Below are 18,098 nucleotides of genomic sequence, written 5' to 3'. Positions count from 1 at the left end.
ATAAAAATAAAACTTAAATGTACTTCCTACTGTGCAAATTTAATTATCAGCTACCAGAAGTAACCATGCAATATGGTATTTTGCAGAAATATATTCATCCAGTTATTTTTGGCTGGGCATTTCTCTTATATTCGTTTTATTTGTTCATCCTGGGGAGCTAGTCAGTTATCGTGTGATGCCGACTGATTCCATGTACATGTTAGATAACGATGCTTGTGTGGGTGTAAACACCAAAACCACCTAATCCATTTTTTTTAAAAAAGGACTTAACTCCCTTCTTTCACTCTGTAATTTGAAAGAGATAAACAATTTTTAGCAGTGTGGAGAAAATGGACACGATGGAGAGTACCCAGAATACCAAGGAACAGGAGATTCCAGGTAATACAGTATTCACCTTAATCCCGGAAAGTAACAACAGAGGTTACAGCAGTAGAAAATTCAATTGCTTTCAGATTCTATTGGATCATATGTTGGTAGTTGATTATTTCTAGACTAGAAATATTCAGAAGTATTGTACATTATTCTGAGACCATGTATGTATGTCGATAACTGAATAACTGACTGTTAACAATAGTAAGATCCAACATTACAAAGTTTCATACAATTTAGAAAGTTTTGATGAAATGTGGTATTTTTGTTGACAACTTCTTGAATTACTAATCAACGTGGACTGTTTTAGCAAACTGTGTATTGTGTTACATAAACTTCAGTGTTATTAAAATTAACAATATCAAATTGGTACTGCTTAGATAAAACAATATTTTACTTCTGTATGAAACTTACTGAAATGCAATAATCTAAAACATGAACTGATCCTTCCATTATTGCAAATGTGAGGTGGCGAGGTAGGAATTTTAAAACCCCTGAAGAATTGAGGAAGGCTGGAGGGGGTAGTTAAAATGGCAAACATAACTCCTAGCCATTCTTATTTTAGCACTTCAAAATCAAGCAGTAACAAGAACAGAAGATGAGGAGAGCACAAAGCAGGTCATCAGGTAGCATTTGTGGAAAGAGAAACAGAGGTAATATTTCAGTTTAGAAGGTTCTCCGACCTGAAACATAAACTCTGTTTCTCTTTCCACAGATGCTGCCTTATCTACAGAATATTTCCAGCATTACTGTTTTTATATCTGCATGCCATTAGTGACACATACTTTTGCACTTCAAACTGATTGTCAGTTTCTATGTGACTTCCATGGATAATGCCAGAATAAATTCACATCAATTATTCAAATAGACTTGCTAAGGAATATTTAATCATATTTTCCCATTTAGAACCATTGTTTTTGACCTGTATGATATTTAAAATGCCTTGAATGAGAACATAAATCAAATAACTTTCCTGTAAAGTTATTGCACAATTGATAAGGTCATTTTCAGTAGAAACTATTTCTTAGCATTTTCTCTTCTGTGTGCCTTCATACCCACAAGAAATGTTCAGGCTTCTACTGCACCATAATCTTTTCTCATTCCACAAACATGAGACCTTTGCAACATATCAGTCTTATCCTCTCACCCAATCTTGTAGCAGATACACCCTTCTCTGAGATCAGCAGTTTTCTCCAGATCTGGCTTCTTCTAGATCTTCATTTTTTTTATCACCAGCTGTGGCTCCAACTGCTGGACTCTACGATTTGGAACTCCCTCCATACACTGCCTTAGCTCTCTTTCCTACTTTTATATACTCCTTACAACCTGCCTTTTTAACCACCATTCCGGTCACTCATCCTTGTATTTCTTAATGTGGTTTGAGGTCACATATTTACGTTCCTGCAAAATACATCAGCATGGTTAAGTATGCAATGGAAATGCAATATTGAACTTCACATTGTTTGCTGAACTGCACTCATGCATAAAATATGCAAAGTAATTAATTCCCTATATGTGGAATGCAGGAACGATTTGGTGTTTCAACCATATGGATACATGCCTTTTTTATCTTTGCTATGTTTGAAAAGAAAGACATTGAAAGGAAGAATATTCAGAGGTATTTGAAAAGAGTGAGGGAGTTAGACTGCATTACTCATTGAAAAAGTTGATGTGAAGCAAATGGGCCAAATCTGCCTACCGTTCTTGGCTATTCTATGATTTCTGTAAGGCCATCCCACTATGCTATTGTTCTCAGTATTTTTCTGAGGATTATTCCTTTTTTAACATTGCATTCATGATTTGTATAACTGGTGATTACTATTACGTGGCAGACAGTTTTGCATCTTGAACGGGATGTATTCATTTGTTTCTGGTTCACCTCCAAGGTTTGTGCAAGAACAGAAACACATCAACACAAGAACGCTCACTTTTCACACACCCTGCAACGTCCTTACAAATATACTGTACCCAAAAGGGCAGTTATACCTAAGTTCAGGTCCTTGGGAAGTGATATTTCTGCAGGAAAGTTGCATTCTATGACCTACTGCTTGTTCTGGGGAAAGACCAAAGCTATGCAAATAAAATAAGCAGCGTTCTGATCAAACAAATTCAAAAACTGCCAATTGCTGCAGAAGCTCACACGTAACAATATTTTGACGTAAATCATTAAGGGAAAATAACAGTGAACTCTGATCTTACACTGCTATTACATTAACTATTTAGGAACTACTTAGGAACTTTCTGCATGAGGTAAGAACTTTCGAAATGAATGTCTAAAGCAACTTGATGGCACTTTAAAGATAAAAGCTGGAGCTCCTCTAGTTTCAATGAAATTCAGTGCTATCCAAAGAAGAAACTATGACATTATGAACAATATGACCAAGAACATTTTTCAATATATATGCTAGTTTTGAAAAATAAAACCTTCCCTGTGCAAAATAAGTTTCATAAGATGTTGGACAATAAGTATGTACATATTAGAGATACTGAGGGTTCTGACTTCAGCCACACTTTGTGTCTATTATATATAAAAACAATCAGTTTCAAGTGTTTCCATAGCTAAAATTCACTTTAACATAGAATTACCACACTTAGATTTTTGACACATGGAACTGACTGCATCAGCTATATTAATGTAAATTGAAGTGTTAACTTGACACCAATGCATCTGAAATGGATTAACATGGACATTTGTTTTTACTATTTGAAATAAAGCTAAGCACACTATTATATTAAAATGATTTTTTAATAAAGTCTGAAAAATATCTCAGAGATTACAAACCAGAATTGATTGATCATAACTCAAGACACAAGACTTCTCATAAGACATAAACACCAGGAATTCTGCAGATGCTGGAAATCCAAAGCAACATGCACAGAATGCTGGAGGAACTCGGCAGGTCAGGCAGCATCCATAGAAATGAACAAACTGTCAACATTTTGGGCCAAGACCCTTCTGGGTGAAGACCCCAGAATAAAAAGGTTGGGGGGAGGGGAAGAAGGATAGCTAGAGGATGATAAGTGAAGCCAGGTAGGTGGGAAAGATATAAGACATATTGTAGGCCAAGAATGTAATATAAAACTCTTCTGTGATCTGCACAGATGAAGCTCCAGAAATGTTCAAGGACCTCAAATCATCAGATGACAATGCAGGTTGTATCACCACTCTGTCCTTGTACAACTCATCATGAACTGACAGGAAAACCACTCATTAGTATTTCATTGCCCATCACAACTAGTTATTTTATTACAAACAAGAGGAAATCTGCAGATGCTGGAAATCTGGCAACACGCACAAAATGCTGGAGGAACTCCACAGGCCAGGCAACATCAATATTATTTTATTGATTGGCACAGGAGAGCCATTGAGGCTAAAGGTTTAGGAGAGGTATATTCTCCTAGAGGTTCTACCAGTCCACTGTCATATCTTTGTCACAAAGCTTATTTTCAAGTTTACTTCTTAAGGTTGTGAACTGAAAGAAGTACTGAGGAATTTCACTCCCATCTATTGATGGATATCAATAAATTCAAGGAAGAGCCAATATGTCTTAGGTATTTTAAGGTTGATATACAGCTCTGAATAATCTGAGTGATGAGTGTACACAGATGTGTACAGTTCTGAGGCCCGCGTGCAAGCAGCCTTCAGGAGGGTGAACCTACGAAAAGCATCCAGCCCTGACGGGGTACCTGGTCAAGCACTAAAACCCTGTGCTGATCAACTGGCTAGAGTGCACACAGAGATGTTTAACCTCTTGCTTTGGCAGTCTGATGTACCCACTTGCTTCAAGCAGGTTCAATTATACTAGTATCTAAGGAGAACGTGGTGGTCTGCCTCAATGACTATAGTCCAGTGGCACTTACATCCATTGTAATGAAGTGTTTGAGATGTTGGTGATGAAACGTATCAACTCCTGCCTGAGAAGTGACTTGGATCAGCTCTAATTAGCAACAGGTCCACAGCAGATAATATCTCATTGGCTCTTTACTCAACCCTGGAACATCTGGACAGCAAAGGTGCATACATCAGGACGGTCTTTATTGGATACAGCTCAGCATTCATATCATCATCCCTTCAAAATGAATTTCAAGGCCTTGGTCTCAATACCTCCTGAAAATCTTGCAAAAAGTAATGGATACAGCCCAGTCCATCATGGGTAAAGCCCTCCCCACCATTGAACACATCTACACAAAACATTGTCGCAGGAAATCAGCATCCATTATCAGGGGCCCCCACCACCCAGGACATGCTCTCTTCTCACTGCTGCCCACAGGAAGAAAATCTTGGAGCCTCAGGACTCACACCACCAGGTTCAAGAATAGTTATTTCTCTTCAACTATCAGGTTCTTGAAACAAAGGGAATTGCTTCACTTTATCATTGAAATGTTCCTATGGACTCACTTTCAAGGGCTTTTCATCTCATGTTCTCGATATTTATTGCTTATTTATTTATAATAATAATTATTATTTCTTTCTTTTTGTATTTGCACACTGTTTGAGCACTCAAGTTGGTGTAGTCTTTCATTTATTCTGTTACGATTATTATTCCATTATGAAAATTAATCCTAGGTTGTATATGGTGACATAAATGTACTTTGATAATAAATTTACTCTGAAATTTGGTTTGCTAAGGCACAGAACAACGTTGCTTTGATTTATGTAAAACGTCTACTTGTCAGAGTATGGATATTGTCTGCAGAGAAAGAGAATGTGCTGGAGCTGCCTTGACACAGGCATGCAGCTCAGAATTTATTACTCATGTTGCTTCCTGGGCCACATGCATTGGATAAATGTAAGGGTTTGATTTAATTGAACTACTACATAATAGGATTAGACTATGAAGTGTAGCTGGCAAGCTGATCTCTGCCAACATTACCAGTAGAATGCTCCTGTAGACTTCAACAGAAAGAAAAACTATGGGAACAGAACTGGCTTATATCAAACCTGTGTGGCTTTTTAACTGTTTTAAAATTACTCATTTAAAAACTATATCTGAACAAATTGATGTAAATAATTTATAAAGTTAGACTATTTAAACAAAATAATCAAGAATAACCTAATTGCTCCATTTTGAATTTGAGAACCTCCTCTGAAATGCAAAGGATTTCAGATTCTAAGTCTGCCAACAAGATTTGTCTGTGTAACCAAGGGGATATAGTAAATTTATTAATGACTGCTTAAGCATGAGATGACAATGGCTGTCATTTGAGCTGCACCCATCCAGCAAATAGAGAAGATTTCATCACTCCCTTGACTTGTGCGTTGAGAAAAGATCTGTGTTCTGAGACATGACTCAATCAGCTGCGTCATAAACACAAGCAATTCTGCAGATGTTGGAAATCCAGAGCAACACACACACAAAATGCTGGAGAAACTCAGCAGGTCAGGCAGCAACCATGAAAATGAATAGACAGTTGACGTTTCAGGCCGAGACCCATCATCAGGATGGAAAAGGAAAGGGGAATAAGAAGGTGGGGAGAGGGGTAAAGGAGGTCAAGTTAGAAGGTGACAGATGAAGCTAGGTGGGTGGCAAAGGTAAAGGGCTGGAGAAGAAGGAAGCTGATAGGAGAGGAGAGTAGACCTGCATGCTGTTGTAGAGTAGTGGGCTGATCTCCACCTTGCTGAGGCCAGGTGGCAGCTCTCAGACACCTTCTCTTACTTGACCCTTGAAAAGGACCCCACTCCAGACCTTCGGCACTGTCTCTGATACCATCACTAACCTCATCAGCTCTGGAGATCTCCCATCCACTTTCCTTACCCCTCATTTCATTTCTACTTCCTACCCAAGATCTACAATCTTATCTGTCCAGGCAGGTCCATTGTCTCCTGCCACACTAAACTTGTGTCCACATACTTTGACTCCATACTATTCGCCATGGTTCAGTCCCTTCCCACCTACATCCGTGACACTTCACATGCTCTTGAACTCTTCAACAACTTTCAATTCCCTGGCCCTGACAGCCTCATTTGGATGGTCACTCCCTGTACACTTCTGTCTCCCATAAAGAATGCCTTAAAGCTCTCTGCTGCTTTCTCAACAAAAGATCCAACCAGTTCCCTTGACCATCAGACACCTCCATCAGACAGAATTGATTCTCAGCCTCAACAGTTTCTTCTTTGGCTTCTCCCATTTTCTCCAATCTCAAAGGGTTGTTATGGGTACTTGCATGATCTCCAGCGATGCCTGTCTTTCCATTGACTTTGTGGAACAGTCCATGTTCCAAGCCTTCTCAGGTAATATTTCTCAACTCATTCTGTGCTACATTGATGATTGCATTGGTGTTGCTTCATGCACCCTTGCTGAGCTCATTAACTTCATCAACTTTGCCTCCAACTTCCATCCTGCCTTTAAATTCACTTGGCCCATTTCTGACACCTCTTTCTACTTTCTCAATCTCTCTATCTCCATCTCTGGAGACAAATTATCTACTGATATCTTTTATAAACCCACTGCCTCTCGCAGATATCTTGACTATACTTCTTCCCACCCTGTCACCTGTAAAAATGCTCATTCCTTCATCTCTGCCACATCTGTTCCAAGGATGAAATATTCCTTTCCAGAACATCAGAGGTATTGTCCTTCTTAAAGAATGGGATTTTCCTTTCTCCACCATTAATGCTGCCCTCACTCACATCTCCTTCATTTCCTGGACATCCATGCTCACCCTGTCTTCCCACCAATTTAACAGGGATAGAGTTCCTCTTGTATTCACCTACCACCCCATGAGCCTCCACATCCAACACATTATTCTCTGCACTTCCACCACCTTCAATGGGATCCTAGCACCAAATATGTCTTCACCTCCCCCACTCTCCACTTTCCACAGGGATCACTCTCTCCTTTATCTCTTTGTCCATTTGTCCCTCCCCACTAATCTCCTTCCCAGCACATATCCCTGGAAGCAACAGAAGTGCTACATCTGCTCATTCACCTCCTCCCTCAACTCCATTGTGAGCCCCAAACGGTCCTTCAACATGTCACCTGCGAATCTGTTGGGGTCGTCATTTGTATCCAATGTTCCCAACGTGGCTTCCTCTACATTGGTGAGACCCAACTTAAAATGGGGAATGGCTTTGTTGAGCACCTCTACTCCAGCTGCCAAAAGTGGAATTTCCCATTGCCAACCATTTTAATTCATATCCCTATTCCCATTCTGACATGTTGGTCCATGGTCTCCTCTTTTGCCATGATGACTCAATCCTCAAAGTAGGGGAGTAACTTCTCATGTTCTGCCTGGGTAGCCTCCAACCTGATGGTATGCACAGCAATTTCTCCTTCTAGTATTGATATATCTCTTTTTTCCTTTCCCCTCCCCCTTCTCTCTTCTTTGTTCCCCACTCTGACCTCTTACCTCTTCTTACCTGCCTATCACCTCCTCCTGATACCCCTCCTTCTTCCCTTTCTCTCATGGTTCACTCTCCTCTCCTATTAGATTACTTCTTGTCCAGCCCTTTAGCTTTCCCACCTACCCGGCTTCACCTGTCTCCTTCGAGCTTGTTCTCCTTCCTCTGCCCTGCACCTTTTTATTCTGGCATCTTCCTTCTTCCTTTCTAAGCCTGATGAAGGATCGCGGCCTGAAGCATTGACTGTTTATTCATTTTCATGGATGCTGCCTGACCTGCTGAGTTCCTCCAGCATTTTGGGTGTGTTAGACGGCAAATTAATATTCGAACCTTCACTCTACGTTGACTTCGTATAAAAAGATAACCTCTTCTATGTTAATCGGTAATAGACCAATTTTCACTGAGCATATTATAGATTAACTGCATATCACCAGTCGATACTTCACTAAGATATTTAAATGTTTTCAATTTATCATTATAGTCGTAAAAAATGAATAACATCTGTTCCTACAGCTAGCAATAGATATTGTTCTCATACTTTGGGATCTCACATTCCAGTCACATGCTGCACTCCTTCACTCCTTTTTAAAGGTAACACAATAATAAATCATATTCCACTAGCATTTAGAGAGCAAAATTTCATGGCGGCATGGAATCAATAGCAATGTTAATTTACAACAGATAACTGAAATAATTGTAGATATACAATCAACCATAAATAATTTGGGGAAGGTACGAAGGTCGATTATTAGGTTAGCAAAGCTAAGCTGGCATGAAAACATAATGGCCTAGGGCAATTTCTTACTCCATGAGTTTCAATACTCTGAATGTAAGAATATACTTTAGAAAAATAGAGCATGTTAAATCAGAGATTATGTAAATAAGTAAATTTATGGTGCATAAAATGTTTCTTTGTTCTTTCACTAGGAGCCCCTCCATACCGTCTGAGAGACCGTGAACAGCTCAGGAAAAGAAAGCTGGAAGCACAGGAGCAGAAGAGTTCACAGTGGGTGATTAAGTAAGATTTTTTTTAATAATGACAGAAGAGAGGGATAATCATTTACACCCAGCCCAAGTTAATGGGATGGAAGTCTGCACTCACTGATGCCTTAAAATACCCACATGAAGTGAATCTCTGGCAGTTCATGACTAAAGATGGTTTTAACTTGGCATGTATGGGATTTACATATTAATTTAACATTATGAGAATTGCTGTAATACTGGTCCCAAGGCTGCTTGTTCATGTAACAGCATTTTCTTTTCTTCAATATAATAAAAAGAGGAACAATATTTTGTTTTTTCTCAACCTGCAACCTGCAAATATTCTTCTACAGAAAGTGAGGAAAGCAGGAGAAAGCATTTTTGTAAAATCAAAGTACCCTCATCTCTTATCTCTTCATATTGATCATATAAGCTAATGATGGCAGAACAGATACACAAACAGCAGCTTAGGCAATCAGAATTATTTCCTGTGCAATATTGTTAATGAATTTCAGAATAGCACATACACACAACAGAATTTGTACCCCAATCCCCCTGAAAGAACAGACTTGCAATCTAGTTTTGAATACTACCTTACTACATCCAGGACTTCAGTGTACTGCTGAAGGGTCTCAGGCTGAAATATTGACTGTACTCTTTTCCACGATGCTGCCTGGCCTGCTGAGTTCCTCCAGCATTTTGTGTGTGTGTGTTGCTTGGATTTCCAGCATCTGCAGCTTTTCTCTTGTTTGTGATTGGTCTACCTCACTATTCCTCTTCTGCACTATTTATTCTTTTTATTGTAATGTAAAATTATGTAACTGCTGCAACAAGACACAGATTTGACAATATTTGTCAATGATTCGGTTTGAATATATGTAATTTATAAAAACAAAACAAGAAATCCATTGAATAACTTCTCTCAAATGTACCTGGGTTAAAAATTAACCTTGTTTATCCTTTCTTCAAATATAGCTTTGAAAGTTGCAGTTTACTTCTTTTTGTTTAGTTTCCTTACTTTTCTCCTAGTGTCATCTCCTAGTTCACCTTGCCTACGAGACCTATCTCCAGATAGGTCCAACCCTATTCCAACGAAACTTCTTAACTTTCCTCTGGGCTTTCATCCAATATGATACTTTAAACAGTTTGCTCTCCTCAGTAACCATTATCCTGTTGTCACCTCCTTCGAAAAGGCCTTTACTTCTCTGTCCTCACAAAGGGTAGCTCCACATTTAACATCTTGTTCTAGAAGTTCTTGAATCTGCTGTTGGCTGTTAGTTCAACACCTATCTTTTACAAGATTCCCTGTATAAAGTCCTCAGAGTAGAATTCTGTCTCTGGTAGGTTACTGAAAAATATCAAACATTATTAATTTGTTGCTTGTTGCGAAGATAATCCATTCTCCACAGTCTTTGATTTGGCTAATCTCACATCTATTTCCAAAAGTCTCCCTCAACATCTAACATAGAGTATTGGACTGAACTTGTCCTGTTCCATTCTTATATGTTCATTTGAGATCAGAGGATTGCTGTCATGGTTTCTCTTTCTGCTCCTGAAGATTCTGTGGCATTTTCTATTTCTCCACTACTTGCTTGTTAATATCATCTGAAAACACAGTGCCAGCTCTACCTCTCTGGATCGTTCCACTTCATCAAAATTGTTACACTGCTTGCCTGAGATCGATTTCTAGATCCACAAAATATTCATCAAAATATTAAGAAAATCCAAAGCCACCATCCTTGGTCCAATATATAGACTTCATGGTCGTTTATTTCATTCTTCTTGCGGCCAATTACCATATATGGAACCGGACTATTTACAGACTAGGTGTCATGTAAATGTTTGACCAAGGAATGAACAATCAATCACATAAGTATACTATTTCCACTTCTTCCACATTACCCAACTATGATCCTGCCTCAGCCCAACTAATCACCGTCTTCCTGCTTTCTGCCTTGCAAACATTTTAGGTCATTCAGAATTTTGCTACCACAGTCAAAATTTGCAGTAGCACTCTCATGTTTGCTAACTTGCATGAGGTCTCAATTAAGCATAGCTTCAAATTTAAAATTATGTTTGTTTTCAAGTTTCTGAAAGGCTTTGGCCTTACCTACATCTGTAACTTGTTTGCACTGCCTCATTTAAGTTCCAAACATTATGGTCCTTTGCTGAGATATAGTCTTCTTCTGAAATACTTATGAATCAATAATTAGTAAGATAAATTAACCCATTGTTTGTACGTATAATATTAAAGCTGGTAAAACAGAAAAAAAACAAAGACTACACTGGAACCACCTTTTTATTAATTAATGAAACTTTAAACTGGCAATACTTGTCAATCATGCAGAATCTATGTTTTCATTCATTTTGCTTTAATAATACTGTGCACCAATTTCAAAATGGTTATAAATCTACTAAATAATCCTATTTGTTAATGGGATGAACAGTTAAGTGACATGATAGTGGTGGAAAAGTTTGGAAGTACATATGACTGAAATAGGATTATAACTAAAAGTGTTTGCAATATGCATGAAGGAAATTGACTGCTTGGACAGTGAATGTCTATAACAAAAGTATAGACATTACATGGAATAATTAAGATAAAGCTAAATTAGTCTGAAATTGTTTTTAACGTTAAACTTTACAGAAACGTGATACATTTGTTGAGCAATTTTTTCCAGTCATTGCAAATATTCAATTTAATAAAACAAGTAATGAAAATGTTTGCCTTATTAAATAATGTTCAATATTATATTTGGTAAAGTTAAAAGGTTAATCTGCATAAGGGTTGAGTGTCTTAAGTCATGACGTTTGCATTTTTTACCTGAATCTTGAGGTTTAAAAAAAAATTTGGTTCTTGCATCAGGCTGAAATGTTCACTTCATAAAATCTTTACTTAACACAATCTTTACACCCACCTAATTTCAGTATTTTAGCATAAATAAGTTAAGAAATTCAGCCCTGTAATATGATCTGAGTGCAATGCAATTAAAGTACTATTTAGAACTTATTACTAAATCCAATTGATTTGAGACATTAGCCATCCTCCAGGTAGGCCCTCATTTGTGTTGTTTCAGTTTTCACCTGCACCTGTCTATACCCTCAAATCCACCTCTACCTAGCCTCTGAAAGCATCTTCAATCAGTCCCAGTACAATCTCACTTCCACTCACTCTGACTCCAGCTAGATTGTAGTACCACTCCCCTGATTCTGTTTCTGTTCCTCAAACTTTCTGCACCTCTCCCTTAATTAAGGCTAACTCACCCCCCCCCCCCCCCCAGCAGCTGCATTGATTTGACTCTCATACATGTAGAACTTCACTACAGGAAGCTCACCTTAAATTTTGCACAATAGCTGTCCACAATTTTAATTTCTCTACCTCATCTCACATTTTTTATGATGGAGAAGGAAGCCATTTGAGCCTTCATGTCAATGCCAGCTCTCGGTCTGATCCCTTTAATTCTATTTCCCCACTTATTTCCCTATAATCTATATTTTCTCTGATGACCATAAACTTCACACTGATTCCCCTACTGCACTTACAATTGGGATATTAGCCAGGTGTCCCACTAACCAGCATAGCTTTGGGACATTCTTAAGAAACCAGAGCACCAAGACAAGACTCATATAGTCATAGGGGGACTCCAAACTTGCAGCACCGGAGGCTGGGATCAAGCCCAGAATGCCGGCACATTTTGCTGTGCCAGTAGATGGCCTACCTCCATCACAAGGTTTCCTTTCTTATTTTCTAATTATTACCAACAAATATTTATTTAAATTTGTCTTTTAGAGAAAAAATTCTGATTTAAGATGGCCCTGGTGAATCTCTGTGACTTCTAGCCGGCGGCCAAAGAAATAAAGAAAACAGCTAAATGCTTTGTTAACCATGCTTTTTCTGGTAAATGGTTATCGCAAACAATATCCTGTAGCTTCTCTTTGCGCTTGGAAGAAACTTGATGTGGCAGAACTGAGGCGAGGGCGAGGAAGACACGAGATTTGATAGATCTAAGTGCTGGGGCGAATTGGAAAGGTCAGGTACAGGCTGAAGTGAAGCGGTGGGACCCAGGGCCCAGGCCCCAGAGCGCATTGAAGCTACTGAACCCGATATTTGGACAGCGATTTAGGTGCCAAGCCAGATTGAAAAGGTCAGGGTGTCAGGATATGAGGCGAGGGATGGGCCAGTTCAGCTCACTGCTCTGTGACACTTACTCAGCTCTGCACTAAACTAAGGGTCTGGGGACAGACTTCTGTGTGTGGACTTCAGTTCAGAATGCTATTAGCTTGTGTTTACTGTTTGCATGACTTTTTTCTCTCCACACATTGGATGCTCATTGGTCTTTTTATTAATGGGTTCTTTCGGCTTTCTTTGTTTTGCGGCTGCCTGTTAAGAGACAAATCTCAAGGTTGTATACTTTGATAATAAATGTACTTTGAACTTTGAACTTTAAAAAACCATGTGTCTCTGCATGGCTTATAATATATTGGCTTCATATGCATGATAATGAGAAGTATTTTATATCACATTGATGCATAGGGAGAAATCAAAATCAAAAAGAGGAAGAAAAGGAAAGGCCAGTGGAATAAGCATTAAGCTTACCAAGAAGCCTGAGCCTGAGCTGGTGTCTCACCCTGAGCCTGAACCTGAGCTGGTGTCTCTTCCTGAACCTGAGCTGGTGTCTCTTCCTGAGCCTGAGCTGGTGTTTCATTCTGCACCTGAACCTGCACCACTCCAAGAACCACAGCCTTTACAAGATCAAAAAGAGGAAGTCAGATACAAAGTAGAACAATCGAGTCCTCAGTGGGAGAGGCCTACATCACTGCAGCAAAGTGCAACCCTTCCGATAATTGGGTATCCTGCTTCTACTTCAACAGGTACTCAGCATGCGCACTATGGATCATGTGCAGGCAGATAGAATTACTTCAATTTGGGACCATGGGCAGCAGAGATGTAATGGGCCAAAGGGCCAATTCCAATGCTGTACTGTTCTATATTCTACTAAGCTTAGGGCCTCGGATTCAGCCCAATTTATTAAATCTGCAACTTAGTCAGATTATTACAAAGGTTATTACATTTAAAAAAGTTATCTAAATGCAAATGATATCAGGTTCATATAAAAATTGTGTAGAATGAACCTTATAGGAATCAATTTGATGGTTCCTATACGTCATGAAATATTTACAGTACTGCCTAATCAACATGGCTTAAATGTCATGAAATGCCTATGATGGTTTGCAGTCAGGAAAATAATCATACTGCACTTCAACGATGAAATTAAAATACTCTGTTCTTCCCCTTTATCCTAGATGAGCTTGGAAGAATACAGCCAGCTTGTATGAAGATACCAGAGAGTTTGTCACTACAGGCAGAAGATGTGCCTGGGGAAAATGCCCCATCTGAAGAACAAATAGTTTTGTCCATATAAAAACATCAACACTTTGTGAATTTCAGAGATTTTTTTGAGTTTTCTCTGACAGTTGTTATTACACAGGGGAGATAACAATAGTACTTTTGTCACCACAGGCCAAAACACTCATTATAGAAGGTGCAGACTTGCATCCTGTCACAATACAGTTTGATGCATCAGGACTTTGATGACGGTTGACATCTTTCTTTAATGTGCCACATTCTGGCAGGATGTGAAACAAAATCCCTACAGTCTCCTGATCATTTATGATGCATTCTGCAAGGAAACACAAAAAATGATAAAGGAGTATCTTAATGTAGAAGAGAGCTGACCCTATGACAGAAAAATTATACAGGGTACCACATATTACAGAAACAGGGCATTCAGCTCAGCCAGTGTGTGCAGGTATTTATATTCTACGCAAATGTCCATCAGAGGAACACAACATTAGGTACAGCCATTTACTTCCCTGTAACTGGTTGGCCTTTCATTAAGATCATGGTTAAAGATCAGGATTTGAGCCAGAAATAAATCAAATGCCCTTGAGTGTGCTCTGCCGTCAATAAGGTCTTGACTGATTATATGCCTTTATTTTCTTCTGGTACCCCCTCTCCTCTCATTCCCCTTATATCCACACATCCAACAGTCTCCACCTTGAATATATTCAGTGACTGAACATGCAGAGCTCACATCATCTCAGTTCCAAGCGCTGACCTCAAAGCCTGAGACGATACACCCTAGTTCTAGACTCGCCATCTGGAAGAAACAGCCTCCCAGCATTTCCCCGTCTATTCCTTTCAGAAAACATCACTCTTATTCTTGTAAAGTGTACTGAATATAGGCCAAACTTACTTAAATCACAATTCATATGGCAATTCCTTCATCCTTTGAATGAACTTAATGAATCTCTGCTGCACTGACTCCAAAACAATTGCATTGTTCTTTATGTAATGGGACCAAACTTCTATAAGAGGGTCAAAGAAGGCATACGGAATGCTGGCCTTCATTAACGGGGGCACAAAATATGAGGGCATGGAGGCCACAGTACTATTGTATAAAACATTGGCTCAGCTACAGCTGAAATATTGTGTTTACTTCTGGTGGTCAAACTACATAGAGGATGTGATTACTCTGGAGGAGGTGCAAATGAGGTCTATTTATACGTAGCCTGATACGGAACACTTTAGTTAAGAGGAGAGACTTGATAGGCTGGGTTTATTTTCCTTAGTAGCAGGTGCTGAGGGGGAACCTGTAAGAAGTGTACAAATTATGAGAATTATAGATGCAATTAATAAGGAGAGTTTTTCCTATGACCTGAAAAAAAAATCACCCAAAGGGTGATTAGATAGGTGGTGAATTACATAATTACATATACTAATTACATTTGGAAAGTGTCTGGACAAGCACTTGAATCACTGAGGTATAGATGGCTATGAACTAGGAGCTGCCAACTATGCAGACCATAAATGAGTAGGGATGGGTACCTGGTGGTCAGCATAGACTTTGCTGGCTGAAGAGCCTGCTTCTATGATGTATGACTCTCTATAACTGTTTTTCTTCTTCCTTACTTCCTCTGCCTCATGAATCAACATATCAAGATCCATCCTTACACCAATATTTATTAGATTTTCCTGGATGGGTGAAGGCGATAGTAATCTATATTTACCTCAACACTTTCCCTTGGAGTCTAACAAGCAAACAGAATGTTCTGCATTCCTATGACTAAGTATCCAAAAATAACTAACTTGATCTAACTCCCTGTATCTGTCTTTGCCCTATTTTCCCTAATATTTTGGTCAACTGATGATTGTTTAATATTATGTATTAGAATATCCTCGTATTCATTTCTCCCCAATATGTTTATTTAACTGTCAACTGATGCATCTCACCTATTCACCTTAACTACATGCGATAATGAGCTTCACATTTTCACCAGACTCTGAATAAAGGAGTTTCCTTTGAATTCCCCACTGGATATATTAGTGAGAAGGATTAGTAGATAATAAATGCAATCAACTACACTTTACAAATTATTTTTTCCCAATGTACTTGTCAACTAGCACTACCTATTGGGAAAATTCATATGACATTTAGCATGACACACATTGAAATGATACAATTTAACTACCTAGACAGACACCAATTACAAAGCTGAAGAGCAGAGCAAAATTCTCATTATGTCTCCGTCATCAGAAAATACAGTACAGAAATTCAACAACCCTATTAGCAACTGTAGGTGTCTCCCCATGGTAATGTGCATGATTGACAACACCTGTTAGACAGAGGTTGTGTTATCTTTGTAAATGTTACACGGCATTTCCCATTCAAATAGTTCACTTTTATGAAATTAGTTATGTTCATGATATGACTTTTATACATGATATTTTATACTGTGCAGTGGATGTACAAAAAAAGAAAAAAATGTAAAGAATGTGAAAATAAAGAAATTATTTACCCCTGTATTTCAATAGATTGTTCAAAGATTATTTCTGAGCAAATTGAAGTGATAGGGACTTCCCTTTCCAATCCTGGGTGCGTGCACTTATTGGTAATATAAATGATATATTCTACACCTGAAAATGGAAGCATTTTGTTGCAGTCATAATGTACAACAGCTGCAAAAATTGTCACAAAATTTCTGAATGCATATTTATCCATAAAACAGAGAACCAAAAATCATAAATGACATAATTTTACTTTACATAAGTTTAAACAATTCAAAACTTTATGTCTAAATTTAGCATTATTTATTTAAAATTGCTTTTCTGTTCATTTATTTAATATTTATCTATAATCCAAGGGTGCAAATCACATTTGTGGATAAACTACAAACTTAGAGTTACATAGCCTTACAAGATAATGGAGGCGAGAAAAGAAAAGAAAATGCTGGAAGTATACGCAGAAGGCCAATCAGCCTCTGTAGAGGCAGATATAGAGATAACATACCAGCCTGATAATACTGGATCAGAACAGGTAAACCCCTTAACTATCAGGCTCATGAACAAAAGGGATAACTTCATTCACTTGGCCCATCATTGAATCAGAATCAGAATCAGGTTTATTATCACCGGCAGTGTTGTGAAATTTGTTAACTTAGCAGCAGCAGTACAATGTGATACATGATAATATAGAAAAAAAAGCAAATCAATTACAGTAAGTAGATATATGTATATTAAATCATTAGATTAAAAATAGTGCAAAACAGAAATAATATTTTTAAAAAGTGAGGTCGTGTTCATGGGTTCAATGTTCATTTAGGAATTGGATGTTAGAGGGGAAGAAGCTGTTCCTGAATCACCGAGTGTGTGCCTTCAGGCTTCTGTACCTCCTTCCTGACAGTAACAATGAGAAGAGGGCATGTCCTGGGTGATGGGGGTCCTTAATAATGGACCCTTCTAAAGTACCTCTCCTTGAAGATGTCTTGAACACTACAGAGACTAGTACCCAAGATGGAGCTAACTAATTTTACAACTTTCTCCAGCTTCTTTTGGTCCTGTGCAGTAGCACTCCCGCGCCCCCCCCCCCATACCAGACAGTGATGTTGGCTGTCAGAATGCTCTCCATGGTACAGCTATAGATGTTTCCAAGTGCTTTAGTTGACAAACCAAATTTCTTCAAACTCCTAATGTCTTGCTGTCCAGATGTTTGCTGTCTTGCCTTCTTTATAGCTTTATCGATATATTGGAGCCAGGTCAGATCCTTAGAGATCTTGACACTCAGGAACATGAAATTACTCACTCTCTCAACTTCTGAGGATTCATGTTGCCACATTTACCCTTCCTGAAATCCACAATCAGTTTTTTTGTCTTACTGACATTCGGTGTAAGTGCAAGGTTGTTGCTGCGGCACCACTCAACAAGCTGATATACTTCACTCTTGTACACCCTGTCATCTCCATCCGAGATTCTTAGGTCATTTGGTAAGTAGATGTGAAATAATTGGAGCAAATTGGCTTACATATAGACAAGGATGTAGCTGGACTGGAAGTCTTGTGTTGGACT

General features: G+C 38.6%; 1 protein-coding gene across 2 annotated transcripts; it reads left to right on the top strand.

The window, feature by feature from the left end:
- Positions 1–227: 227 nt before the first annotated feature.
- On the top strand, positions 228–16,554 carry hemgn (hemogen). Of its 2 annotated transcripts, none has more exons than XM_072258056.1 (4): positions 228–378; positions 8,639–8,717; positions 13,227–13,564; positions 13,997–16,554. In XM_072258056.1, exons 1-4 carry the CDS (start codon positions 330–332, stop codon positions 14,113–14,115), a joined length of 585 nt encoding a protein of 194 aa, XP_072114157.1. In that variant the 5' UTR covers positions 228–329; the 3' UTR covers positions 14,116–16,554. The 2 variants fall into 2 exon arrangements, with proteins under 2 accessions (XP_072114157.1, XP_072114156.1); XM_072258055.1 differs by having other exon boundaries at positions 243–378; positions 8,639–8,729.
- The last annotated feature ends 1,544 nt before the right edge of the window (positions 16,555–18,098 follow it).

Source organism: Mobula birostris, chromosome 5 (genome assembly GCF_030028105.1).
Source record: "Mobula birostris isolate sMobBir1 chromosome 5, sMobBir1.hap1, whole genome shotgun sequence".
Classification (NCBI taxonomy): domain Eukaryota; kingdom Metazoa; phylum Chordata; class Chondrichthyes; order Myliobatiformes; family Myliobatidae; genus Mobula; species Mobula birostris.
This window is presented reverse-complemented; position numbering and strand designations above follow the sequence as displayed.

Excerpts from the sequence above, each read along its gene's own strand:
- hemgn (XM_072258055.1), top strand. The coding sequence starts at position 330 with ATGGACACGATGGAGAGTACCCAGAATACCAAGGAACAGGAGATTCCA. Across the intron at positions 379-8,638 it reads CAAGGAACAGGAGATTCCAG|GAGCCCCTCCATACCGTCTG; the intron begins GTAATACAGTAT and ends TTCTTTCACTAG. Across the intron at positions 13,565-13,996 it reads TCCTGCTTCTACTTCAACAG|ATGAGCTTGGAAGAATACAG; the intron begins GTACTCAGCATG and ends CCTTTATCCTAG.